This window comes from Eumetopias jubatus, unplaced genomic scaffold (assembly GCF_037043125.1).
Source record: "Eumetopias jubatus isolate StellerSeaLion01/CBP00866 unplaced genomic scaffold, mEumJub1_p1.0 scaffold_11, whole genome shotgun sequence".
NCBI lineage: Eukaryota > Metazoa > Chordata > Mammalia > Carnivora > Otariidae > Eumetopias > Eumetopias jubatus.
Window position 1 is genome coordinate 88866767 of NW_028274817.1, and position 22362 is coordinate 88889128.

The following is a 22362-nucleotide window of genomic DNA, read 5'->3' on the forward strand; positions in this document are numbered from 1 at the left end:
TGGAAAAGGAAATCTTTGCTTATATGGAACTACTCTGAGTCCCGAATGGCACCACCTATGGGATACTCGAGCTTGGGCGAGAAGTGGAAATTAGATTCCATGAGTTGTTTTGTTGTTGTGTTTTGCTTTTGGAAAGATCCTGGCATTTTCTTTGCCCTTTGTGGTGGGACAAACACAAGTTAAGTGACTTGGAGCTATCAGTTGAATGGGCTCTTCGCTCTGGAGAGAACATTTGCTTCTTGGACATTATACAACCTCACAAATGAGGGCCCGAAAGCTGCCAGGTGGTTACAGATATGTCCCCAGCTCTCTGTCCATCTCTCCTTCCTCACAGATGATAAGGATGGAAAGAAAATCAATGGTATTTCCACATAACACCCCCTTTGAGCAAGTAAGCAGGGGTTATTTTTAAAGTTTTGTGTATTTGTTTTCGGTTTTATTTTTGTGTTTTTTTGTTTTTGTTTTTGTTTTTTTGCTTCGTCACATTTTAGTACAATTGCAGTCTTTTTCTTGGGCAGTCATAAGAGCAATCCGGAGCGGTGGCTGGTGAGAAGTTTTGGTTTTGTTTTGTCACTAGATGGGGAAGTGCCATGGCCTGGGGTTGAGTTGGAGGAAAGAGAGAGGCCTGAAAAAGTTGGACGCAGGAGGAGGGGACAGCGGATGGGGAAGGTAAAGGCAAAACAGGAGTCAGTCCTGTTTGGAAAGGAATTTGAAGAGTGAGTATTGACTGAAGAGAGGAGGGGGCTAAGCTGCAGGTTAAAACAGGGGATGGATGGCAAAAAGTTCCAAGTTTGAATTTTTGTATCATTGGAAAAATCAGGGAAGAACCAAAACTAGTCAGACGTGGGGGTGTGATGACAAAAGATAAATGTTTACTTATTCAACATAGGCAGTTTCTTTTTTTCTTTCTTTCTTCTGAACCAATGACGATTATTGAGTGAGTTCTGTGGTTTTTGTAAACATGACTGAAACCTACCCTCACAGGATTTTGCTGTGTTTTGTTTGAAAGAGTTTAAAATAGTCCACAAAGATCTCCATGTCCATCTTGAAAACATAACAAATCTTTCAAAACAGCCACAATCAGGGCAAAAAAAAAAATATTGATGTTTCATTGGCCTTTGTTTTGTTGTAGAGAACTTCACCTCGATTCCATGCAAGGCTCCACCTTCTCCAAAAATAGAAAGGAAATTTCCACCTTATACCGGCTTTGGTTCTGAAGAGGATTCTCTCCGCTCCTGCATAGGCCTCATGCCCACACGTCTTCAGAGGAACTTCAAGAAGTTCATGGAAAAAGACAGGTGCTTGAGGGAACCATGATTTCAGTCTGATCTTCCCCAATTTGTTTGGGGTTTATACTGTAGTCCTCATGGCGGAACTCATGGCACTCAGCTCATGTGGTTAAGAGTTCAGGAACATGCCTTTATAGCTTTTTAATGAAACTGATTAACATTGCAAGTATTAAGAGGTTCTTCGTTGAGTGGTTATTTTATTTTTGTCTCAGTTTTATTGAGGTATAATTGACATATAACATTATATATATTTTTAAAAGAATTTATTTATTTATTAGAGAGAGAGAGACACACACACAAGCAGGGGGAGAGGCAGGCAGAGGGAGAAGCAGGCTCCCCGCTGAGCAAGGAGTCCAATGCCAGACTTGATCCCAGGACCCTGGGATCATGACCTGAGCCGAAGGCAGATGCTTAACCAACTGAGTCACCCAGGCACCCCAATATCATATAATTTTAAGGTACAACACAATGATTGGATATGTATATATTTTGAAAAAATGATCACCATCAGAAGATTAGTTCACATAAGTCACCTCCCACAGTTAACAATTTTTTTTCTTTTGTGATGAGAACTTTTAAGATCTAGTCTCTCAGCAACTATTCAATATACAATAGGGTATTGTTAGATACAGTCACCACGTTGTGCTTTACATCCCTAGGACTTACTGATCTTATAACTGGAAGTTTGTACCTTTTGATTCCCTCTACCCATTTTGCCCACCCCCAATCCCCCATTTCTGGCAACCACCAATCTGATCAGTTTCTGCGAGTTTGGTTTTTTGAGATTCCACATGTAAGTGAGATCATACAGTATTTGTCTTTCTCTGTCTGACTTATTTTACTTAGCATAATGCCCTCGAGGTCCATCCATGTTTTCGCAAATGGCAGGATTTCCTCCTTTTTCATGGTTGGATAATATTCCATTGTGTATGTATACACCACATCTTCTGTATCCATTCATCTGTTGCTGGACACTTAGGTTGCTTCTGTGTCTTGGTTATTGTGCATAATGCTGCAGTAAACACAGAGGTGTGGGTATCTCTTTGAGACAGTGATTTCATTTCCTCTGGATATATACCCAGAAGTGGAATGGCTAGATCATATGGTGGTTTGAATTTTTTTGAGGAACCTCCATACCGTTTCCCAGAGTGGCTGCTGCAGTTCGCGTTCCCACCAACAGTGTGTAAAGGTTCCCTTTTCTCCACTTCCTTACCACCAAATGGTTATTTCTTTTATTATTTATTATTTTTATTTTTTAAAAATATTGGAACACTCTACAAATTTACTTGTCATCCTAATGACACAGGAGCTATGTTAATCTTTTCTGTATTGTTCCAACTTTAGTATAAGTGCTGCCGAACTGATCACTTGAGTGATTATTTTTAATGTGTCATCTAGGAGCCCTTAAACCTATATTATCCCCAATCATGTTGCCTTTCCATACATATATCTCCTCAAGATGGTCCCTAGGAAGTGGGATAGAGTAGGGGTCAGCAAAATTTCTTTTTAAGAGTCAGATAGTAGATGTTTTTGGCTTTGAAGGCCATACGGCCTCTGTTACAACCACCCAGCTCTGTCATCATAGTGTGAAAGCAGCTATAGAGTCCATAAACAAATGCGTGACTGTGTTCCAATAAAACTTTGTGTATGGATACTGACATTTGAATTTCATATAATTTTTACATATCACAAAATAATATTCTCTTGATGTTTTCACCCGTTTAAAAACGTGAAAACCATTCTTAGCTCACAGCCCACACAAAACCAGGTGGCTGGCCATATTTGATCCGCACACTGTAGTTTGCCTACCCTTGGTCTAGAGGCTTTAGTGACTCTGTAATATTTTTCAGGCCATTATTTGACAAATAATGTTGTTTTCCTTTGAGAAGTTTGGCTGAGTTTAGTAACCGTAGCTTGCTCCCATGGCCGAATATAATTTCAAAAGATGGACTTTCAAAAGTATTCCTAACATATACAAGGAAAAATCTGCCGCTCCATCGTGTGTATAGAATGTGGGCACTGCCCATGGCTACTTTTTTACTTCTGCAGGGAAAGCAGACCCTGGGGAAGGAAGTTGGGGAAAAAAGTGGTAGGAAAATATTGCAGTTGTTTGCATAGGATATGGGCTAACTGTTGAAGTCCCATGTGAGGGGAGTCCTGAGTCAGGAGAACCGGTGGAGAAAAATGATAAAGGAACACGTAGTAAGACCAGGAGAAGGAGATGAAAAAGACAGCATCCTGAATTTGATATAAAATTTAATGGGATTGAGGAATTCTTAATTTCAGGAAACAAACTGAGGGTTGCTGGAGTGGGGGTGGGGTGGGAGGGATGGGGTGGCTGGGTGATAGACACTGGGGAGGGTATGTGCTATGGTGAGTGCTGTGAATTGTGCAAGACTGTTGAATCACAGATCTGTACCTCTGAAACAAATAATGCAATATATGTTAAGGAAAAAAAAGAAGAAGAAGAAGATAGCAGGAGGGGAAGAATGAAGGGGGGAAATCGGAGGGGGAGACAAACTATGAGAGATGATGGACTCTGAGAAACAAACTGAGGGTTCTAGAGGGGAGGGGGGTGGGGGGATGGGTTAGCCTGGTGATGGGTATTAAAGAGGGCACGTTCTGCGTGGAGCACTGGGTGTTGCGTACAAACAATGAGTCATGGAACACTACATCAAAAACTAATGATGTAATGTATGGTGATTAACATAACAATAAAAAAATTTAAAGGGAAAAAAATTTAATGGGATTGGATACAATCACAGAACATTTTGACATAGAATAATCATTTTGCCGTATTTGTAAAGATGGTGAAAATATAATAAGAACTGTATAGACATGTCTAAAAGGTTGTCTTTGCCCTGACATTATGGCCTTTGCAAACTTTTAAGAAGTAATCCTTGGGGTACCTGGCTGGCTCAGTCGGTGGAGCGTGTGACTCTTGATCTCGGGGTTGTAGATTTGAGTCCCATGTTGGGTGTAGAGATGACATAAAAATAAAATCTTTAAAAAAAAAAACCTAATCCTTTATTTTGAAGGACTTTAGGGTTCTGTTTTATAAGTCTTAGGATTGATGCAACTCCCCACACTGGTAGAAACACTAACTCGTGCCTCATCCTAGACCTATTAAGGCAGAAACTCTGGGGAGGGGAGTGGAGGTGGTGGGACCCGGTACTGTGTTTTAACCAGCCTTCCAGGGTCTGATGTGCACCAGAATTTGAGAACCACTGCTTTCCATCACATAAGAGGGACCCCAACTCATACTCCATCCTCCTTATGGATAACAGAGTTTATAGTGAGGTTCCAGGGCAGGACTTCTGATGGATACTTTTCACCAGCTGCTGTTTTTTAGGGCAGCCACCCAAAGGAGGCGGGCAAGAAGAATGTCCCTATTGTAAAAGGAGAGGAAATTTTTCTTATAAGTAAACAAGATGAAATATGATCTAGGGTGTTGCTTCTGGAACCCGGGGGGAAAACAGCTCCTTGTGGGTAGTTGCCTTGGTCTCTCTTTCTGTCTACACCACATCAACTTGCCCACAGAGCACGGACTGTAGACAGCATTCCACGTTCTCGTCCTGCTGTCGGGGCTGGATGATGGTGGTACAGGCACAAATGTGTCTAATTTTGTTTCTTTCTGTCCACTGCTCGCTCTGTGCCAGGAATACACTTCCCTCAAGCTCCTCCCACACAGTGACCTTGTTTCCATAGTAACTGGCACATTCAGCTGGAGACTTACACATGAGTTTGAATAACTTAAGGTTTTAAAACTGTGAGAACCTAAGGAAGACGATCCCACAAAGCATGCAAAAAACAGTTTCTTCATGCAAATAAACTGTGAATTGTGATGTGCAGTTGTGTGTGACATATGTTGATATGTATGTTGCTGTTAGAAATTTCCTGGGTACTAATCGTTGTATGAGGTTACCGGTGATCTACTTTGAATCGCTGGAGGAGGAAATAGTTCCAAATTAGAGCATATGAGGTTTTTGATGGAATGAAGGCCTTTATTTTCTGGGTAAAAATTCACTGTGGTGGCCTGCTGGGCAGATTGTCTAGTCTGATTTGGGAGAACCAGAATAATATCCTTCTTGCTGCACTGGTAGAATTACTCTGTTCTCTGTGTGCTCACAATACTCTGCTGGTCGTACCTCTAGTAGTATAATAATAATAATAATAATAATATTACTACTACTAATAAGCAATTTGTGATTATGGTGTACTAACTACTTTATAATACTTGATCTCATGTACTCCTCAAAACCACCTCATAGAGTAAATAATATTATCGTACACATTCTTCACATGAGGGAACTGAGGGTCAGAGATGTTGTGCAATTTGCCTAAGCTCACCCAGCTAATTTTTAGTTGAACTGGGATTTGAACCCAGAGAAGTCTGACTCCTGGAGTTTACCTTTCTTGCCCCAGAGCCTGTACTTTTCACAGTGTGTGGCAATTACTTGTTTATGTAATCGTGGTGTCCCCCTAGATCAAGAGCTCCTTGAGGGCAGGGACAGGCTTTACTGCTTCCCTCAGAGTTAGAACAGCACTGGCTACATGCTTGGGGCTCATTAAATATTTTGTCCAAGAAGAGAAGGAATGGATAAATAAGTAAGCAAATAGAATAAGCTTCACCTTTCCAGTTCTTCTGGATAGAAGAGACAGATGACTTCCCACCAGGAAGGCTATTATCCCAGACTTGTGCTATTCATAGCCATAGAGCATCCAAAAATTCACGGTTTAATCTTAATCTCTGACTTGCTTCAGATGTTGTCCACCTGCTGTCTCCATCAGTCATGCTGTTTTCTCTTAAAAAGTTATTTTTTCATCAATAAAAGTAAGCCTTCATGTCTCTCCCAACCCTAAGAGTATATAGCTTTTGCTGTTTTTGAAGTTTTCGGTGGGTACATAGCCCTGAGCAAGCCATTCATTTTCCTGGTCAACAAATATTCACAGGGTACCTGCCCGTGTGCCAAGCACTGATTTAGGAGCTTGGGATCCATCAGTGAACAAAGCAGACACGCAGCCCTACTCTCATAGGACCTAGTCTAGCTGGGGGAGGCAGACAGTGCACACCACAGAAAACCCCTAAGTGCATTCTGTAAGTATGGAGAATGTATTAAGTACCATGGACAAAGTAAAGCAGGTAAGAATTTGCTATGAGAAGAATAAAGAGGAACTAACAGGGCAGTGCTGAGGAGCACCTCCGGTTTCATTTTTAAAAATAGTGTGGTCTGGATGGGCCTTACTAAAGAGAGGAAATATGTTCTGGGCAGAAGAAACAGTTGATGTGAGGGCCCTGGGCAAGGAGCAGGCTGACATGGATAGAAGATGTGAGTAAAGGGCAGAGTAGATAAATTAGAAGAGGGAACCGGGGGATCGGACGCCATAGGGCCTTGCAGACCATTATAAGGATTCTTTTGACTTTGAGTGATAAGCGGAGCCGTTGGGAAATCAGAGCAGGGGGGAGGGACTTGATCTGATTTACATATTAAAGGAATCACTCCAGCTGCAGTGTTGAGAGTAGAGTGTGGAAGGGCAATGGTGGGAGTAAGGACTAGTTCAGAGCCCACCACAGTCATCCAAAAGAAAAGTTACGATGGCTCGGATCTGGGTGGGTGCTGTGGAAGTGATGAGACATAGCAGATTCTGGAACTATTTTGAAGGTCAAGCTAATGGGGTTCCCTGACAGATTTGGACATGAAGTCCAAAAGCAGAGAGGCGTTAAGGATGACTCCCCAAGGTTTTGGCCTGAGCAACTGGAAGGATAGAGTTGCCATGTACCGAGATGGGAAAGACCTACTAGGTAGAAGAGTAAGTTCAGTTTGGGCACAGGTGAAGTGTGTGATGTCTCTTAGCTATCAGATGGAGATACTGAGTAGGCATTTGGAGATCTATCCATATCTATCTGGAGTTCGGGAGAGAGGTCTGAGTTAAAGATAGAAGTTTGGAAGTCATCGACATGTAGGTGGTATTTAAAGGCTTGATACTAGAAGAGATCACCAAGGGAGTGAACATACGCTGAGAAGTGGTTGACCAAGTGATTCCTCGTAGGGTACTGTATTTATAAAACAGCAACAACAATAATCTGCGTCTAAGTAGACCTGTGCAGTTCAAACCTGTGTTGTTCAAGGGTCACCTGTATGTTATGCATGGTTATGACAGGTAGCTGTAGGTGGGTGTGTCTGAACCTATCCATGGCCCAGAAAGCCAGACAGAGCAATATAGGTGGTATAATAGGAAGCAGGGAAAATGCTAGTTTTTTGAGTGTGAGGAGTATTATGATAAAAAGAGAGTTTGGAGAATTTTGATAATTAGCTTATTAGTCACGGAAATAGCTAAAGATACTTGCAGTGTTTTCCAAAGTGGGCTCTGGGGCCTACTTCATCAGAACCTCCTGGGGAGCTTACTAAAAATGCAGGTTTCTGGGGATGCAAGCTAACTACTGAATCCATATCTCTGGGGGTAGGACTCTGGATTCTGTATATTTAACAAGTTCCCCAGGTGACTTTGAAATACAACAAACTTTGTGAACTGCTGCTCTAAAGATTTTGTTTGAGTAAATTATATTCCTGACTGACGAGCTCTCCAGAACATAAGATTTAGGTGAAAAAAAAAAATGGCATTTTGAAAGTGAAAAAACCCACACTTAACATACACACTTCTTAAACGTATGTTAAGTTCGAAGAAGCTATATTTACAGTTGTGTTCATTTGGCCTGATGTTAAACCTCCTTCAGTTGTTTCAGTGATATTTTTGGTATCTGTGAAAATTAATGGCTCCTTCATGAGATGGGGGGTTACCAAATCTGTTTGTTGGTTATAAATCCAGTTATGTACCTGAGAAGATGACTGACAAGGTATAGCTGCCCCCATGCTATCTGACGTCTCTCTGAAGCCAGGGAAACTAGGAACTAAGAAGACAGAGCTGTGGAGCCCTGGCTGTTTCGCCCCGGGATTCCCCGAGGCGAGCCTCCCAAACTGCTACTTTCCACCTCATGTGAGGCCTTATGCCAGCATAGCTGGGAATTTTGGCGCCATGCTTTTTCAGCCCTTCTACCTTGGACAGTCTGAGAAAGAGGCAGAGAAAAGCAAATCGGAAATACGGGTTCTGTTTTGTTGTTGTTTTGTTGTGTTTTCATCACTGTGACCACAGGGAAAGAATGAACTTGGCATAGGAGAATCTGAAAGCGAGGGCCTCCCTGTTTTGAGTTGTGACAGGGAACTGATGAAGTTCATGGTTTATTTTATTCTGTGCCTCCTTGATGTAATGATTTTGGTTACCAAAGACCTCCCCATGGGTTTAACATTTTACAAAGGCCACCTTTCACTAGCTGATTTCCACAGACATGCTTCTGCTGATGGACCATAAATTAATTTCTTCAATGACCAGGCAGTCAACTTTGGGAACTTTTGATTCTAGAACTCTATCCCTTCTTCAATCTACTGTACTATTCTATTCATGTGTAGGGTCTGAGTGCAAATTTCAATTTATATGGATCTTTTAACAACTTTCTACCAACACTTATTGAGTACTTATAATGTAAAAAGTATTGTATTAGTCAATGGTTAATAAGGCATAGTCCTTACCCTGGGAAAACAGGCCTGTAATAGCTACTCACAGTATGGCTGATAAGTGCTATATTTAATCTGGCATTATTTAATCTAGCATTTGAAAGGGAAGAGGTAATTATTCTCTTGAAGGGAGTTGGAGGGATGCTGGGGAGCTGGGAGAGTGGCTCAGGGAGGAGAGGATGTGGGGCTGGAAGGAAGCAAGGAAATGGGCCTGAGAACGTGGGAGGTGGACATGGGGTCGTGGCTCCAGGCACTGGCAGGACACATCCTCTTGCTTGCTTGACCAGTGAAGGCCAGGTGCTGTCCTTCCTGCTGACATGATTGTTGTGGTCGCTGACCAGCCTCGTGAGTAGGAAACAGCTGTTCAATGCAGCTGGTTTGAGGAGTGTGTTTATGACATTTGTTTTGCGTACATTTTCCCAGTGGGTTACCCTGGACATCTAAAGAATAAGAGAGATTTTAATAAACTGAGAAAATTCCTCTGCATATAGATCTAAAGCCTTAATAAGAAGGTGGTTGAACTTTTTCAACCTCAGAGAGTTTATGCTACTCTCTTAAAACCATGGCACACCTGGCAGATGGGGGAGGTGGGTGAAATGGGTGAAAGGGGTCAAAGGGTACAAACTTGCAGTTATAAAATAAATAAGTCCTGGGGATGTAATATACAGTATGGTGTTTATAGTCAAAAATACCGTATTGCATATTTCAAAGTTGCAAAGAGAGTAGATCTTAAAATTTCTCATCACAAGAAACAAAATGTGTAACTATATGGGGTGATGGATGTTGAGTAGTCTTATTTCGGTGATCGTAGCAAATCATGTTGTATACCCAAAACTAATATAATGTTGTAAGTCAATTATACCTCAAAAAAAAAAAAATAGCACACCTTTTGCAGGTTTTTTTTTTTTAAACATATGTAATAAGGCTGTAACCTTCATTTCTCTTCCATTTAGCTATGGCAACATAAGCAATACACTCCGGTTTTTTGCAAAACTCTTCACACACAAATATGCAGACGTGGACAGGATGTTTGTTATTTCGTACTTTCTCAGTGATGACACGATTTCAGTGTTTGAACATATAGAGAGGAATTCAGGTAAGAGGCATAGCTCTTACAGCAATTTTCTCAGACCAAGGAACCGTCTCTTCATTTTGAAAGTTAGGGAGCGTGGTCTGGTTTTATAGCCTAGATGACTAAGATAGTGGCTTTCTTTTCTTTTCCTTTTTTTTTTTTTTTTTAAACCACCAGAGTTCATTTTACAAAGCTCTCTTAAATGGGAACCCAGACATATAAAATGATGAAAGAGGAACAGGAACAGTTTGGTTGGCTCAGGGCTGGGGGACTCTGGATGCCTCCTTTTGGAAACTCTTCCCCTTTCTGCTGTGGCCTCTGAGGTTCCTCTGTGGAATCCAGGGGCTTCGGAATCACCGTCTGTCTACCGCCAGTTCCATGCAAAGACAAGAGGAAATCTCTATTTTTGATAGTACCACTTACAAAATATTTGCTTAACTATAAGACGATCCCAGATTTTAACAAATTTAATCTTCACAGTCTGTCTGCCTCTGGCTTCTCTGTCTGTCGAGGCTCTTGCCAAGGTTCCAGCACCCAGGGCCACGGAATGCCTCTCTGCAGCGTGCTGATGCTGTGGACATTGCTGAGGCGAGCTGTTGATTTTGACTTACCGAATTATGGAACGCTAGGGCTCTGCTCGTTGTCCCAACACATTTACAACTTTTATCTGTACTGAAGACACATCTGGGAAGAAGAATCAGTGGCGTGCTGGTGGATTGGCTCTCTGAAAAAAATTTAAAAGCCCCGATCTGTAACACTTGCCAGTCATCATGGGGCAGATACCTCAACCATAGTCAATTTCAAGCAACCAACACTAACAACTGGCTTTCAGAAATCCCTAAAAATCTAATAGTCAGCCCTTATGAGCTGCTATGAGCCACTCTGCGCACCAATGAATAAAGAATAATTTGTATGAATAAGTCAGGCTGCATAGTGATTTGAATGGATGGATCAAATCCTGAAATATGAAATCAAATAAGAGTAAGTAGAAAGTCATAGTCTTAAAGGTCAAAAAATCAACTCTGGGGGTGCCTACTTGGTAGAGCATGTGATTCTTGATCTCAGGGTTGTGAGTTCAAGCCCCATGTTGGGTGTGGAGCCTACCAAAAAAAAAAAAAAAAATCAACTCTGTACATCTAGAGTGGGGAAGATTATGGCCAAACAGACTGCAGCATTCATAAAACAGGGTGATAGACATCAATTGCGAACTTACTAGTGATAATAGCAGCCACAATTACCTACTGTTATCCCTAGAAAAACTTCATGAGGTTAAGTTTTGTGCAAACCCCAAGATGGGACTGAATATACAAGAGATTTATTAGGGAAAATGCCAGCAAGGGAGATTGTGGAAGCAGCCAGAAGAGGACAGGAGAGCCATTGGACTGCAGTGTAGGTCTCACTCCTATGAAGGACAGCAGGAAGGAAGAAAGGAAAGAAAGTCTTAGATTGCAGGGAGAGTCTAAGCAAGTTTCAGCAAGGCTGACCAGGAACCCGAGTGCTAAAGTCTCTAATCGGAGGAGCCTCCATCTTGCGGAAATGGGCCTACCTTCCTGTCCCTGCATTATCCTGTCGTTTGTCGGCAGCAGCCTGTGGGAAGCATGACCTCAGTCCAAACCCAGGGATAGGTTTCAGAGCATAGCCACGGGGGCCTTTGTCAACTACGTTCTCCGCAATAGGTGATCTGAAAGGCACATTTTCATGGCTTCCTACAAATTTTATTCCCGTTTTACTGGTGAGAATTCAGAGAGGTTCCAGGAGATTAAATAACTCCTCAAGATCATCCAGCAAGCGACAGAACCAGGACAGACTCCAGCTCTGTTTGGCTACAAAGCCTGTGTCTTTCCACCACCTCTGGGGTTTGAATGTGGCAGGAGTGTAATGAAGCTGACCCTCAAAGCTCATCTGGCTTCAGCTTGTATTCAGATGACTGAAGGTTTCAGTTCAATAACAGTGAGAAGATCCTGGAGTTTCATCTTCACTTCTGCTTGCTGCTTTCCAAGAACCACAAAAAAACAAAAACAAGCCCAAATAATCCCCAGAAGAGAGCAGATGAAATGGTCAGAATTCTGAAAAGTAAGAAATATGTGGCATTGCAAAAAGAAGCAAAGATATTTAGCCTGTAGGAAAAAAAAGTTACAGAACTCCCAGAGTTATCTTCAGTTAAGTAGGCTCCTTTCCAGAAGCTAGGCGTCCTACACTTAATCCGCATGTCAGAATAAATATAAGACATCATCTGGGACAGATAGGTGGAAATAAGCTCAAGTGGGGAATTTTCTACGTGGTACTGTTCAAACGTGCGCTGAAGTGGGGTATCTTCCGAATGTCCCGGTTCTCAGTATGCTGCTGGGCATATAGCAGGCACTTACTAAGTGTTTATTTAAGTGTTTGGACTGGGAAGGGAGTAGAGAGGGGAAAGAAAAGGCTGGGATGCCGTACCTCTTTTTTTTTTCTTTACACATTCACCTAGGGAGTCTATTGTTCACCCACTGCCTCATTCTCCCCTTGGGTCTGAGAAGAATAGGCAGTGTGAATTCACAAGCTAAGCTGTATGGTCTGTGTTTGAGCATGAAGGAACTCTAAAGGCAAGTTGTATGGTTCTTTGAAGAATAAAGGCTACTCATTAACTTTTCTCTTTTTCTATAGGGATTACTGGTGGGAAGTTCTTGAAAAGAATTCGTGTTAAGAAGCCTGGACAAGAGGTCTTTAAAAGTGAACTATCAGAATATATCAAGGCCGAGGATCTGTATATCGGAGCCAAAGTGAACGTGAATGGCTACCTGTTTCTTTTGCTCAATGCTGACGAGTACACCTTAAACTACATGGAAACGAATTCAGATAAGGTGAGCTGACTGTGGAACTTTCGGCTAGCCCCCAGCGCTCTGCAGTCTGTGTTTTTCTTTCTCTAGGCCTTTTCTTCTTTCTGCCAGTCTTACATTGTGCATTCACACACGTGGCCATGAATAATGGATCTGCGCGACTTGGCCACAGGTCCTCATCTCCTCTCTTTCCACGCTGGGCCCTCCACTGCCCAGCGGCATGGATGCCGGGCACAGGCAGGAGGCAGGCCCAGGGTTGAATCAAGTTTCCTGGGTTTTCTGCTGACGCTGACAATGTTTTCATAAAGAGATTCAGTGACTATAGGAAAGGAAGAAAATCTGGTGCCACACACTGTGCTGTCCCCGTTAATTGGCACAGGCCTGCACAGAAGGCCAAGAACTGAACAAACAGAAACCCCAAGGGAACCCAATAGTTGCTGGGGTTGCAACTTTCCAGAACAGGAGCTACCTGAGGCCTACATAAGAATTCAAGGACAAATTGGCAACAGCAAGCTCTGGGAGTTTTTTTTGCTGAAAACAAGATGGCAGCTGGGCACTGTTAGTAAAAGTACTAGTATGGCAGTGCTGTTCTGTAAAAATTAATGCGTTGATGAAATCTTGATTTTTAAGTGTGGACTGGTTTGCTGTCCAAACATGTATATTTGAGAGACACTGCCTAATATTGAAAAATCTACTTAGAAACACTTTTTTTTTTTAAAGACTTTATTTACTTGAGAGTGAGAGAGAGAGTGAGTGAGCACATGGGAGCACACAGACGGAGAGGGAACACAGAGGCAGAGGGAGAAGCAGGCTTCCCAGCGAGCAGAGAGCATGACGTGGGGCTCGATCCCAGGACCCTGGGATCATGACCTGAGCTGAAGGCAGATGCTTAACTGACTGAGCCACCCAGGTGTCCCTAGAAATAATTTATTTTAAAAGTCTGCCTGTAAGGGGGCACCTGGGTGGCTCAGTCAGTTGGGTGTCTGCCTTTGGCTAGAGTCATGATCCCAGGGTCCTGAGATGGAGCCCCGGGTCAGGCTTGCTGCTCAGCAAGGAGTCTGCTTCTCCCTCTCTCTCTGCCCCTCCCCCTGTTCATGCTCTCTCTCTCTCTCTTTCTCTCTCTCTCTCTCTCAAATAAATAAATTTTTAGAAATCTTTAAAAAAAGTCTGCCTGTAAGTAATAATGTTTATGTGCCAATTATATCTATCTGTATCTTTTTCTGTATGTCTATACACAGTACCAATTCTGTTTCATTTGTATATAAAATGCTCAGGGGTGAGTTCCTAAGATTAGTCTCTCTGTGTATATCCCATCATCCTCTGTTTGGGTCCTGTGAGCAGCAGGTGCCAAGGCTGAATTAGATAAGCAAGGGACGTACCAGGGGAAATGCATATGAAGGATAAATGAGGAAGGAGCAAGAGCAGGTGGGGAGCCTGAGCTGTAGGTCTGACCCCTGAGAAAGGAGACAGAAGGAAGGAGGATGGGGCACAAAAGGCCTCCGGACACAGTGCAGCTCTGAGAAAGTGTCGGCCCAGGCTGATGGGGAGCCCAAAATCAAAGGCTGCCTATAAAAGTGCCAGGTCAGGCCACAGTGGCCCAGCTCTGGTGTCCCTGAGGAAAACGGCCTGGGCAGAGTACGGCCAGAAGGTACGGCCGGTGGGGGTCTGAGTCACCCTCCAGGGTCGCCACTCCGTTTCTCCATCTGCAGGGTTAGGGCTTTGGCTTATCATAAAACTGTGAACTGGTAGGCCTTCAAAAGCACTGAACTCAGGCGAGAGGCTCAATGATCGGGCAGTTAGGTTTCTGGAGACCAGCAGGCTTGGTTAGGAGACATGGCTGCACACTTCCTAGCTGAGAGGCCTTCGACATGTATTTTCCCTGAGCTCCACTTCCCTCATCTTTACACAGTGACTCTTCCAGAGAGTTCCTACACAGAGGAGATGTCATCATGCGTGTGAGGTGCTTCGCTCTGTGTGGCCCACAGAAAGCTCAGTCAGGGTACAATTTACAATAGCTATTGTGAATTTGGATTCAGTTTTCAGACACAGGGCGAACCTATATGTTAACATACGTATGTATATATGTATATGCATATATGTATTATATGTACACATATACATATTACATGTATGCATTATACACACATACATGTATTCTATATATGCATTTTATATGTATATTATATACACATATTAACATATAGCTTGAGTGTGTGTATGTGTGTATGTATATATACATATATATTTGTAAGATATAAAGGGCTTTTCTCCTTTCAGAAAGGTAAAAACATTGTAGGATGTTATCTGGTAGCATCCAAAGTGAAAACTGCATTATTTTAAAACTACCCTTAACAAGGACTTTTGAGGCAGAGAAAGATTAATATACACTGTTTTTTTGTTTGTTTGTTTTTTGTTTTTGTTTTTAGCAGGGGAGGCACAGAGGGAGAGGGAGAGAGAAAATCTTAAGCAGGCTCCACACCCTGCACTGGGCACGGAGCCTAACATGGGGCTTGATCTCACAACCCCGAGATCATGACCTGAGCCAATATCAAGAGTTGGCCACTTAACTGACTGAGCCACCAGGCACCCCAAGATTAATAGACTCTTGAATATCTTTGCAAAAGAGCTAATGGATCCAATCATGGAAATAGATGAAAGGCAATGAGGAAAGGTAGGGTGGATGGGGGCTGCAACAGGTCCCAAACCCCCTGGTGGAAAGAGAGATCTTTATACTAAATTTAACATCAGTGTTTTTAATCTTCATATTTAGTCTTCTCATTTTTTTTTTTTTTTTTAGCTCTTAGCTGTAATTATTTACAAGCTTATGCCTTACTGGATTAAATAAGAAGTATTATTACAGAGTCAAAAACCTAATCACAGGGTAGGAGACGGCAACTGGGGGCTGCCAGAGAGTGAATGTCAGGGCATTACAGTGCATGTGGATCTCTGACACCCAGCCATGCTCTGCTCAGTGCATCGTCTGATTGCCAGTAGTCCCAGGGGGCCCACTCTTAAGATCTGGAGAAAATGAGGGTCCACTTATCCAATTGTGAATCCCCATTCTCTCCATTAGGGTCTCCCAACATATTGGGCCAACGTCCAAGGGGAGAAGGCTGAGGGATTGTTTTCTGATTCCTGTGGCTTGCTGTCACTTAAGCTCATTTCTCTCAGATCTAGGCCTATGCTGATGTCACTCATTGTCCTAAAAATGCAACCAAAGAGACTTAATTCTAGTCGTGTCTTCTCTGTGTTGGTCTCTATGGAAAGCCATGCCCAGCTGCCTTCAGGCTCAGAGCGTGAAGTCTCTTTGCGGGCCATCAGAAAGATTAGGCTCCCTATGTCCCAGGCATGTTTTAATATCCTTCCTTTCCTTCCCTCCTTCCCCCCCCCCCAGTTTCCCATGAGCAGCATTGAACTTGTCCTACAAAAGCTGAAAGAAGAAGAATCAAAATCCAGAGAGATCAAGCAGGTATTTACAGCTGCTGACTGTAGGCACACAAAGATGGTGGACTATAATACATTCAGGTAAGCCAGATGCTGCCAGCAATAATCTGTTTTCCCTTCAAGATTGTCCAAAGAGCAAAACACAATTTCTTCCCTGGTGCTGCCTAACTAATTTACTACATGCTTTTTATTAGGACTTGACATTTCTTTGTGTTTGTACTACTTTGTGATCAAGTTTGGTCCATTTCTAGTAAAGTTTATGTTATCTGCATATAAAAGGAGCTTATAGGCAAGAACAGAGAGACAAAAGCACAGAAAGTCAGTTCTGTTGTCTTGTGAATCATGGTATTGAAGGCTCCAGGGGAATGCCGGGAAGAATGCATCCGGGTGAGAATGGCAGAAAAAAAATGGCTAAGGGCACCCCCTCTGAAATCTGGGGAACAAAGGAGGGACAGCTCCCTAGGAATGTGATCCAGTTGGGAAAAGACAGTGGAAACTTCATGATTATCAGAGAAGAGGTGATAGGTATGCGTCTGTGTGTAGGTGTGCTTACGCACATCCGTGTGTTTTGAAAAACATAAAAAGAAATCGAGGGGAAAATAGAGGACAGTAGTTAGAACTCTAGTAAGAAATCACGAGCCATAAAGGTTTTCTCTAAGGTAGAGCTGAATTCTGGGACTGTCCAGTGGCTGACCTAGGCAAATTGCCAAACAGTGGAAACACAGGGAAATTCAAATTCAGGATCTAGTACAATTGTGAGACTTCTTAGCCTGAAAACAAAGTGAATGGAGCGTTCGGGAGAATGTAAATTAAATCATGGATGGGAGGACAAAGGGGACTTTCTCTTTAGGCTGAGAATTCTGGCTCCTGAAAACAGTAGTGGCCAAAAGCTATATAGGAAACTTGCTGCAGTCAAGATGTGAGCTGACCAGTGAGGAAGTGAGTCCAGGACAGGGTGGTGGGGGAGGGGGGGATCTTTCCAGCTTTGTGTCTGGAGTTGCCTATTACATCAATACCAGAGGCCACCATCAGGCCCGAAGTGTCCCCAAAACTCATTTGTTATCTTAACAAAGCTCTTTTGTATCTCCAGAATGTTCTTTTGAGAGCAGTCAGGACATATTTTTGTTTAGAATTGCCAACCTTCTGGGGTCAATAAGAATTTATAGCTCTTTGTTATTGTTCATAGTCGTACACATGTTCGTGGCCTTTTGGAAAATAAAGGGAGACGGAGGAAAGAGCAAAGACACTTGCTCAGGCCAGGGGACTAGCGGAAAGCTGCGGAGGAAGAAACAAATTTCCATCAGAAACGAGGGAGTGGTTTCGCTTTTGTTATTTTGTGTCCTTTTACAAAAGCATCCATTCTCCCAACACACTAACAAAATCTGTTGGAAACACTTCAGTGAGTTTATGGGACTTTCTGGGAGGCACTTAGGCCCCGGGCAGGAGATCCAAGGAGGAAAAGTTGCTCTGCAGATGGAGGCCTGACCCTAACCGTGGGTGGAAGAAAGGCCCGCTGTGATGGAGGACGGCCTCAAGGCACCGCGTGCTTGGAAAGAACCAGCTCCTCCCCCCCCCCGCCCCCTCCCCCCTCCCTCCTTCCCCCATCTTGAGGCCCTCTCCTGGCCAGGAATTCCTTAAGATGGAAACCAGATCAGGTCATGCCCGGCCTAGAGAACCCTTCCATGGCTTGCCATCATCCTTAATAGTAAGGTCCAGACGTTTTGGGGCAGCCGGCTGAGCCCCGAGTGATGTGACTCCGTTTGTGTTTCCAGTATTAATCACTTCTTGTTCCCCAGGCTCGTCCTCTGGCCTCGATGGCTGCCACTCAGTTTCTCAAATGAATGAACGTGTCAAGCTCTTTCCTGCCTCCAAGCCTATGCACACTCCCTTCCCTCTGCTTAGAATGCCCACATTCCAGGGCAAATTCGAAGGCTCATCTTCAATGGCACTTCCACCGAGGGGGCCTGCTTTCTGCTTCTCCTGCCTAAAGTAGATCAATCCCGGTTATCCTTAGCTTTTTGTTGCTCTTTTTCATAGCACTTCGTACAACTTGCAGGTACTTGATTTAGATAGCGGTTACTTGGTGCGTGTGTGCCTGTGTGTCTTCTCCTATTAGAACAGGAATTTCCCGAGGGCCAGGGACCTCGATGGTCCTGTTCACGGCCCAATCCCCAGCACCTAGCCCTGGGCTCAGTGAATGTCTTAATTCCCCAATGGAATGACCAACTGCTAGAATTATTCTCGGGGGTTCCAGTTTGGAGGTGGTAGCATTGTCTCCAGATGAGAGGCCAATCCCAGCCTCTCAGCGTTTTCGTGTGAGTTTGGTCGTGGTCTGACCCTTGCCCACCCCCCCCCCCCCTTATTTCCACCACACTAGAAGAAGACTTTTGTAGAAGTCCCCATTGATGGAGCCCTTACTCTGGGCGAGACAAGTTATTAAATACAGTTCATCTACTATCCATGGGTAGCCCCTGTTGAGTTGTTAACTCACCAGGCCCCACAATTGGCTCCGGCCAAGTACCGTAGATGTTTGTCGAGTCCTTTCGGGAGCAGCCCTATTTCTCAGGACCGTTCAGTTGCCAGGTGTGCAGCAAACAAGCAAATAATTGATTACCTTGCCCTGGGGAAGGGCTGTCTGTCTCTGACTGGAGGGGAGTCAGGGGGAGAGAGAGCTAGGCCTGACCCTCACGAGCCAAGCGACTTGGGCAACTCACTCCGCCTACCTGCACCTCACTCTTGTCCATGTCGTGGTCTCTGTGGCCCTTTCCAGGCACTGACATTGTGAAGCCCTTCAGATGTTGGCTTATAAAGACACTTGTAAAATGCTCCCCCTTGCAAATCTTTGCGTTGCAGGAGTAGGCAGGCAGAGACAGGACTGAGGGGTAGGCCTCCAGGCTTCACGTCCGTGGCCCTGAGTCTCTCCCCTACTTACATACCTGGCACTGTTCGCGTGCACCTGGGGACTCAGAGCCTCGACCTGCTACTGGGGCAGTGGTCCAAGCCCCAGGCATTTCCTTTCCCTTCTTCTTAGACATTTGTGCCTCTCTCAGGGAAGCCTTGAGAGTGGGAGGTAATCAACCACTTCCGCAGAAGATGCCACGCCTGATAACAGATGAATGGATTCATGCGTGGGCCTTCTTGAGATAATCACCTTATAAGTGGCCGGAAGCAATGCGGGGACAGGTGGAAACAGGAGGGAGGTTGGGGAGGAAATGTTTCTCCTCTGCCTTGTGGGGGTCACTAGTTCCGTCTTTTCACAGTCTGTCAGGTCGGCAGATAGGAGCTGCTGATTGTGGTCCGGGAGAGCGCAGAGAGCCTTTCTCAGAGCCTCAGGTGGCTCCTGGGCAGATCTCAGCAGGGAGTTGGGCAGGGACTGGGCTTGGCAGGGCCAGCGTTTTGTGCAGTTGGGAACATCGCAGGGTGAGGCTTACCCCTGTGGGCCCTGGATTCTGAACCATAGGCTGCAGCAGCAGCACGGGCCCCGTGCCAGGGAAGATGTGGTCAGGCCCTCTCTCTGGCCACCTCCCCAAGCCTTGAGCTACCAATTGGAGATGACCCCTACCCCAGGGAGCCTGTGTATATTTTGGTTTTTTGCGTGCTCACCTTTTCTCCCCACCTGGGCCAAGCTCCCAGAGGGCAGGCCCACGCCTGGTTCACTCCTGTGTCTTTCCCAGCTACCTCCTGGACCCAGTGTCTCAGGCCTCAAAGCACGTAGGAAATTACTACATAGTTCTTCCTTAGACGCCCCTCATCGACGGCAGGGCCAGGAGATTTCCTATGAACATCCATGTAATAAATGCCTTCTAAGATTTAGAGTCTCGAGAAAGTCTTTTCCCTTGTAAAATTAAAATTCTTCCTGAGAGGGGTAGTACAATATAAATAAGATGTGATTTTGGACTTGCTGACCTGAATCCAAATCTCAGCTCTAACATTTGTCAGCTGGGCAGCGGTAAGTTGCTGAACAGTGTTTTCACCTATAAAATGGGGATAATAATACCCACTATATTAGAGCGGTTGTGATGAATAAATATAATATATACAAAGTTCTTATTGTAGCATGCTGTGGTGTATAGTGGACCCTAGAAAATGAAAAACGTTTTCTCCCAATAGTTGTCACTTTGTGTCACCAAAACTAGTAATAGAAATCTATGTCTTATTTTCAGTATTTCAGTTAAGTTATAGATTTATCTACGATGAGGTCATTGAAAACATTCTTTAGGGGCCCCTGGGTGGCACAGTCAGTTAAGCGTCTGACTCTTGGTTCCAGCTCAGGTCCTGATCTCAGGGTCGTGAGACTGAGCCCCACGTGAGGCTCAGCACGGAGTCTGCTTAAGATTCTCTCTCCATCTCGCTCTGGCCCTCCTGCTCGTGCTCTCTATTTCTCTCTCTCTCAAATAAATAAATAAATCTTTAAAAAGAATTCTTTAATAAATGAGGTTGGAAGAAACTCTTAAAAACCTTGGAGGCCATGAAGGTGGAAAATAAACATCATCATTGGTGGACTGAGGTTGGGAAACACTGTTATAATCCACCCTATTACTGTCCTTTACTTCAAGGAAGAAGAATATAAATTTAGTGCTTAGAACATTGTAATGATCTCATCCTGATTTATCTCAGACAATTATCTCTCCCTTCATGTGGTTTTGCTCTATCTTTATTCAAACAACTCTGTGTTGTTATGGGTGTTTTTACTGTAAGTCTAACATCTTTTAAGTCTATGAATCTGTATGAACAAAAGCAAAAACTAAGATATATTCCAGAAGCACTCAAATATCTATTCTCATCATGAGCCAAATAGACACTTTGACAGTGTTCATAGCATATCTTTGAGATGGGAGCCTCGGCATACGTTTTTTTAAAAACAGCATTTTGAACCTTCATAAAAGCATTAAATATAAATAACATGATGTCATAGAAAAAACACAGGCCTGGAAATCAAAAAGACCAGGATCTTTGATTTGATTCTGTCACTGCCTGATGGCATTTTTTGTATTGGTGAAGCCTTAATTTTAAAAAGGAGAATCGTCTCTGGCTTGCCAAACCAAAAAGGAATTTATTAAAAGGATCCTGGGTGGTTCACAATATCATTGGGAGGGCTCGAGAAATAAGCCTGAAACAATTCTAGGAACAGTGCCCAGAACTGGGCTGTAGAACTCGTCTGGTGGGAAAATGGCCTCTGTCACCCCTGTACCGCCCATGACTCAAAGCACCATTTGCACTGCTTCCAAGAACTCCCATCTTACCACAGCCATCACCACCACCGCTTCTGGCACGCTTGCGTCCTGTGCCACCGTTGAAAGCTGGATCCCTCTGCCACCTAACATGCTCTACACCTCACTGGTTTCCCCTGTTAATCCCTCCCAAGTCAAAGTCTTCTACAAGCTTCCCTGATTGGCGGAGCCTGAGTCACCGGCATGTTTCTAATGGCAAGAAAGCCTGGGTCCTGCAGGTTGAGCTCTGACTTCCATGTTGAGTGATGGGGAGTATAATGTGGGACTCTCCCCCCAGATAGAAGGATTTAAAAGATGCCCTTTGCATTTGCCATGATCGTAAATCCAGGCCAAGATGAGCCAAACAGAGAACACAGAATCTGGACATTAGGGACTAAACTCCTTGCCTGTAACCAAACCAAGCAAAACACTTGCTTAGTCATGGCACTTTGTAAATACTATTCTGACCCACCAAACGGCTAAACCAAATACAAAGCCCTTGCCTGTCGTCTGCTACTCTTGCAATCCCTGACACACCTGTCTGAGTTTAAACTGCCTTAAATGAAGGTATTGCATTAGCTTCAGTGAAATTTCTAGATTGGAAGCTAGCAGTTGTATTTAGTTTGGCTTTTGTTTAATGTTTAAACAAAAATCTATATACCTAGTGCCTCTTCAAAAATAGAAACCGAGCCTCATGGCACCAACTGGCTGGGGGAGGGTGACGGCTGTCCTCTTTAGATACAGCCTGTTCCCTCTGTTTCTTCCCAGTCGCGACAGTTCCTTATTGTCTTACACCTTCTCCCATCTGTCTTATCAGTGTACCCCAGTAGGTGCTTGACTATATAAACCCTTGAATTAGGTCACTATAATGTCCCTTCCAACCATAAAACCCCGTTACTTTGTTACCCTAGGTATAGTGGAAATAGGCATTTAGGAATCACTGTATTAATAACCCAAAGT

General features: G+C 43.8%; 1 protein-coding gene and 1 non-coding gene across 2 annotated transcripts in view; one reads left to right on the forward strand and one right to left on the reverse strand.

Annotated features, from left to right (window-relative positions):
* EFHC2 (EF-hand domain containing 2) overlaps window positions 1–22362 on the forward strand; it is a 189912-nt gene that overhangs the window by 96758 nt on the left and 70792 nt on the right. Inside the window, exons 8-11 of the mRNA XM_028113518.2 lie at window positions 1133–1298; window positions 9814–9956; window positions 12576–12772; window positions 16143–16273. Coding sequence (XP_027969319.2) covers window positions 1133–1298; window positions 9814–9956; window positions 12576–12772; window positions 16143–16273 — 637 coding nt within the window. The remainder of the gene's footprint in view (window positions 1–1132; window positions 1299–9813; window positions 9957–12575; window positions 12773–16142; window positions 16274–22362) is intronic.
* Window positions 2548–2657, reverse strand: LOC114216893 (U6 spliceosomal RNA). The gene has a single exon (XR_003610865.2). It is a non-coding gene; the product is annotated as a U6 spliceosomal RNA (small nuclear RNA).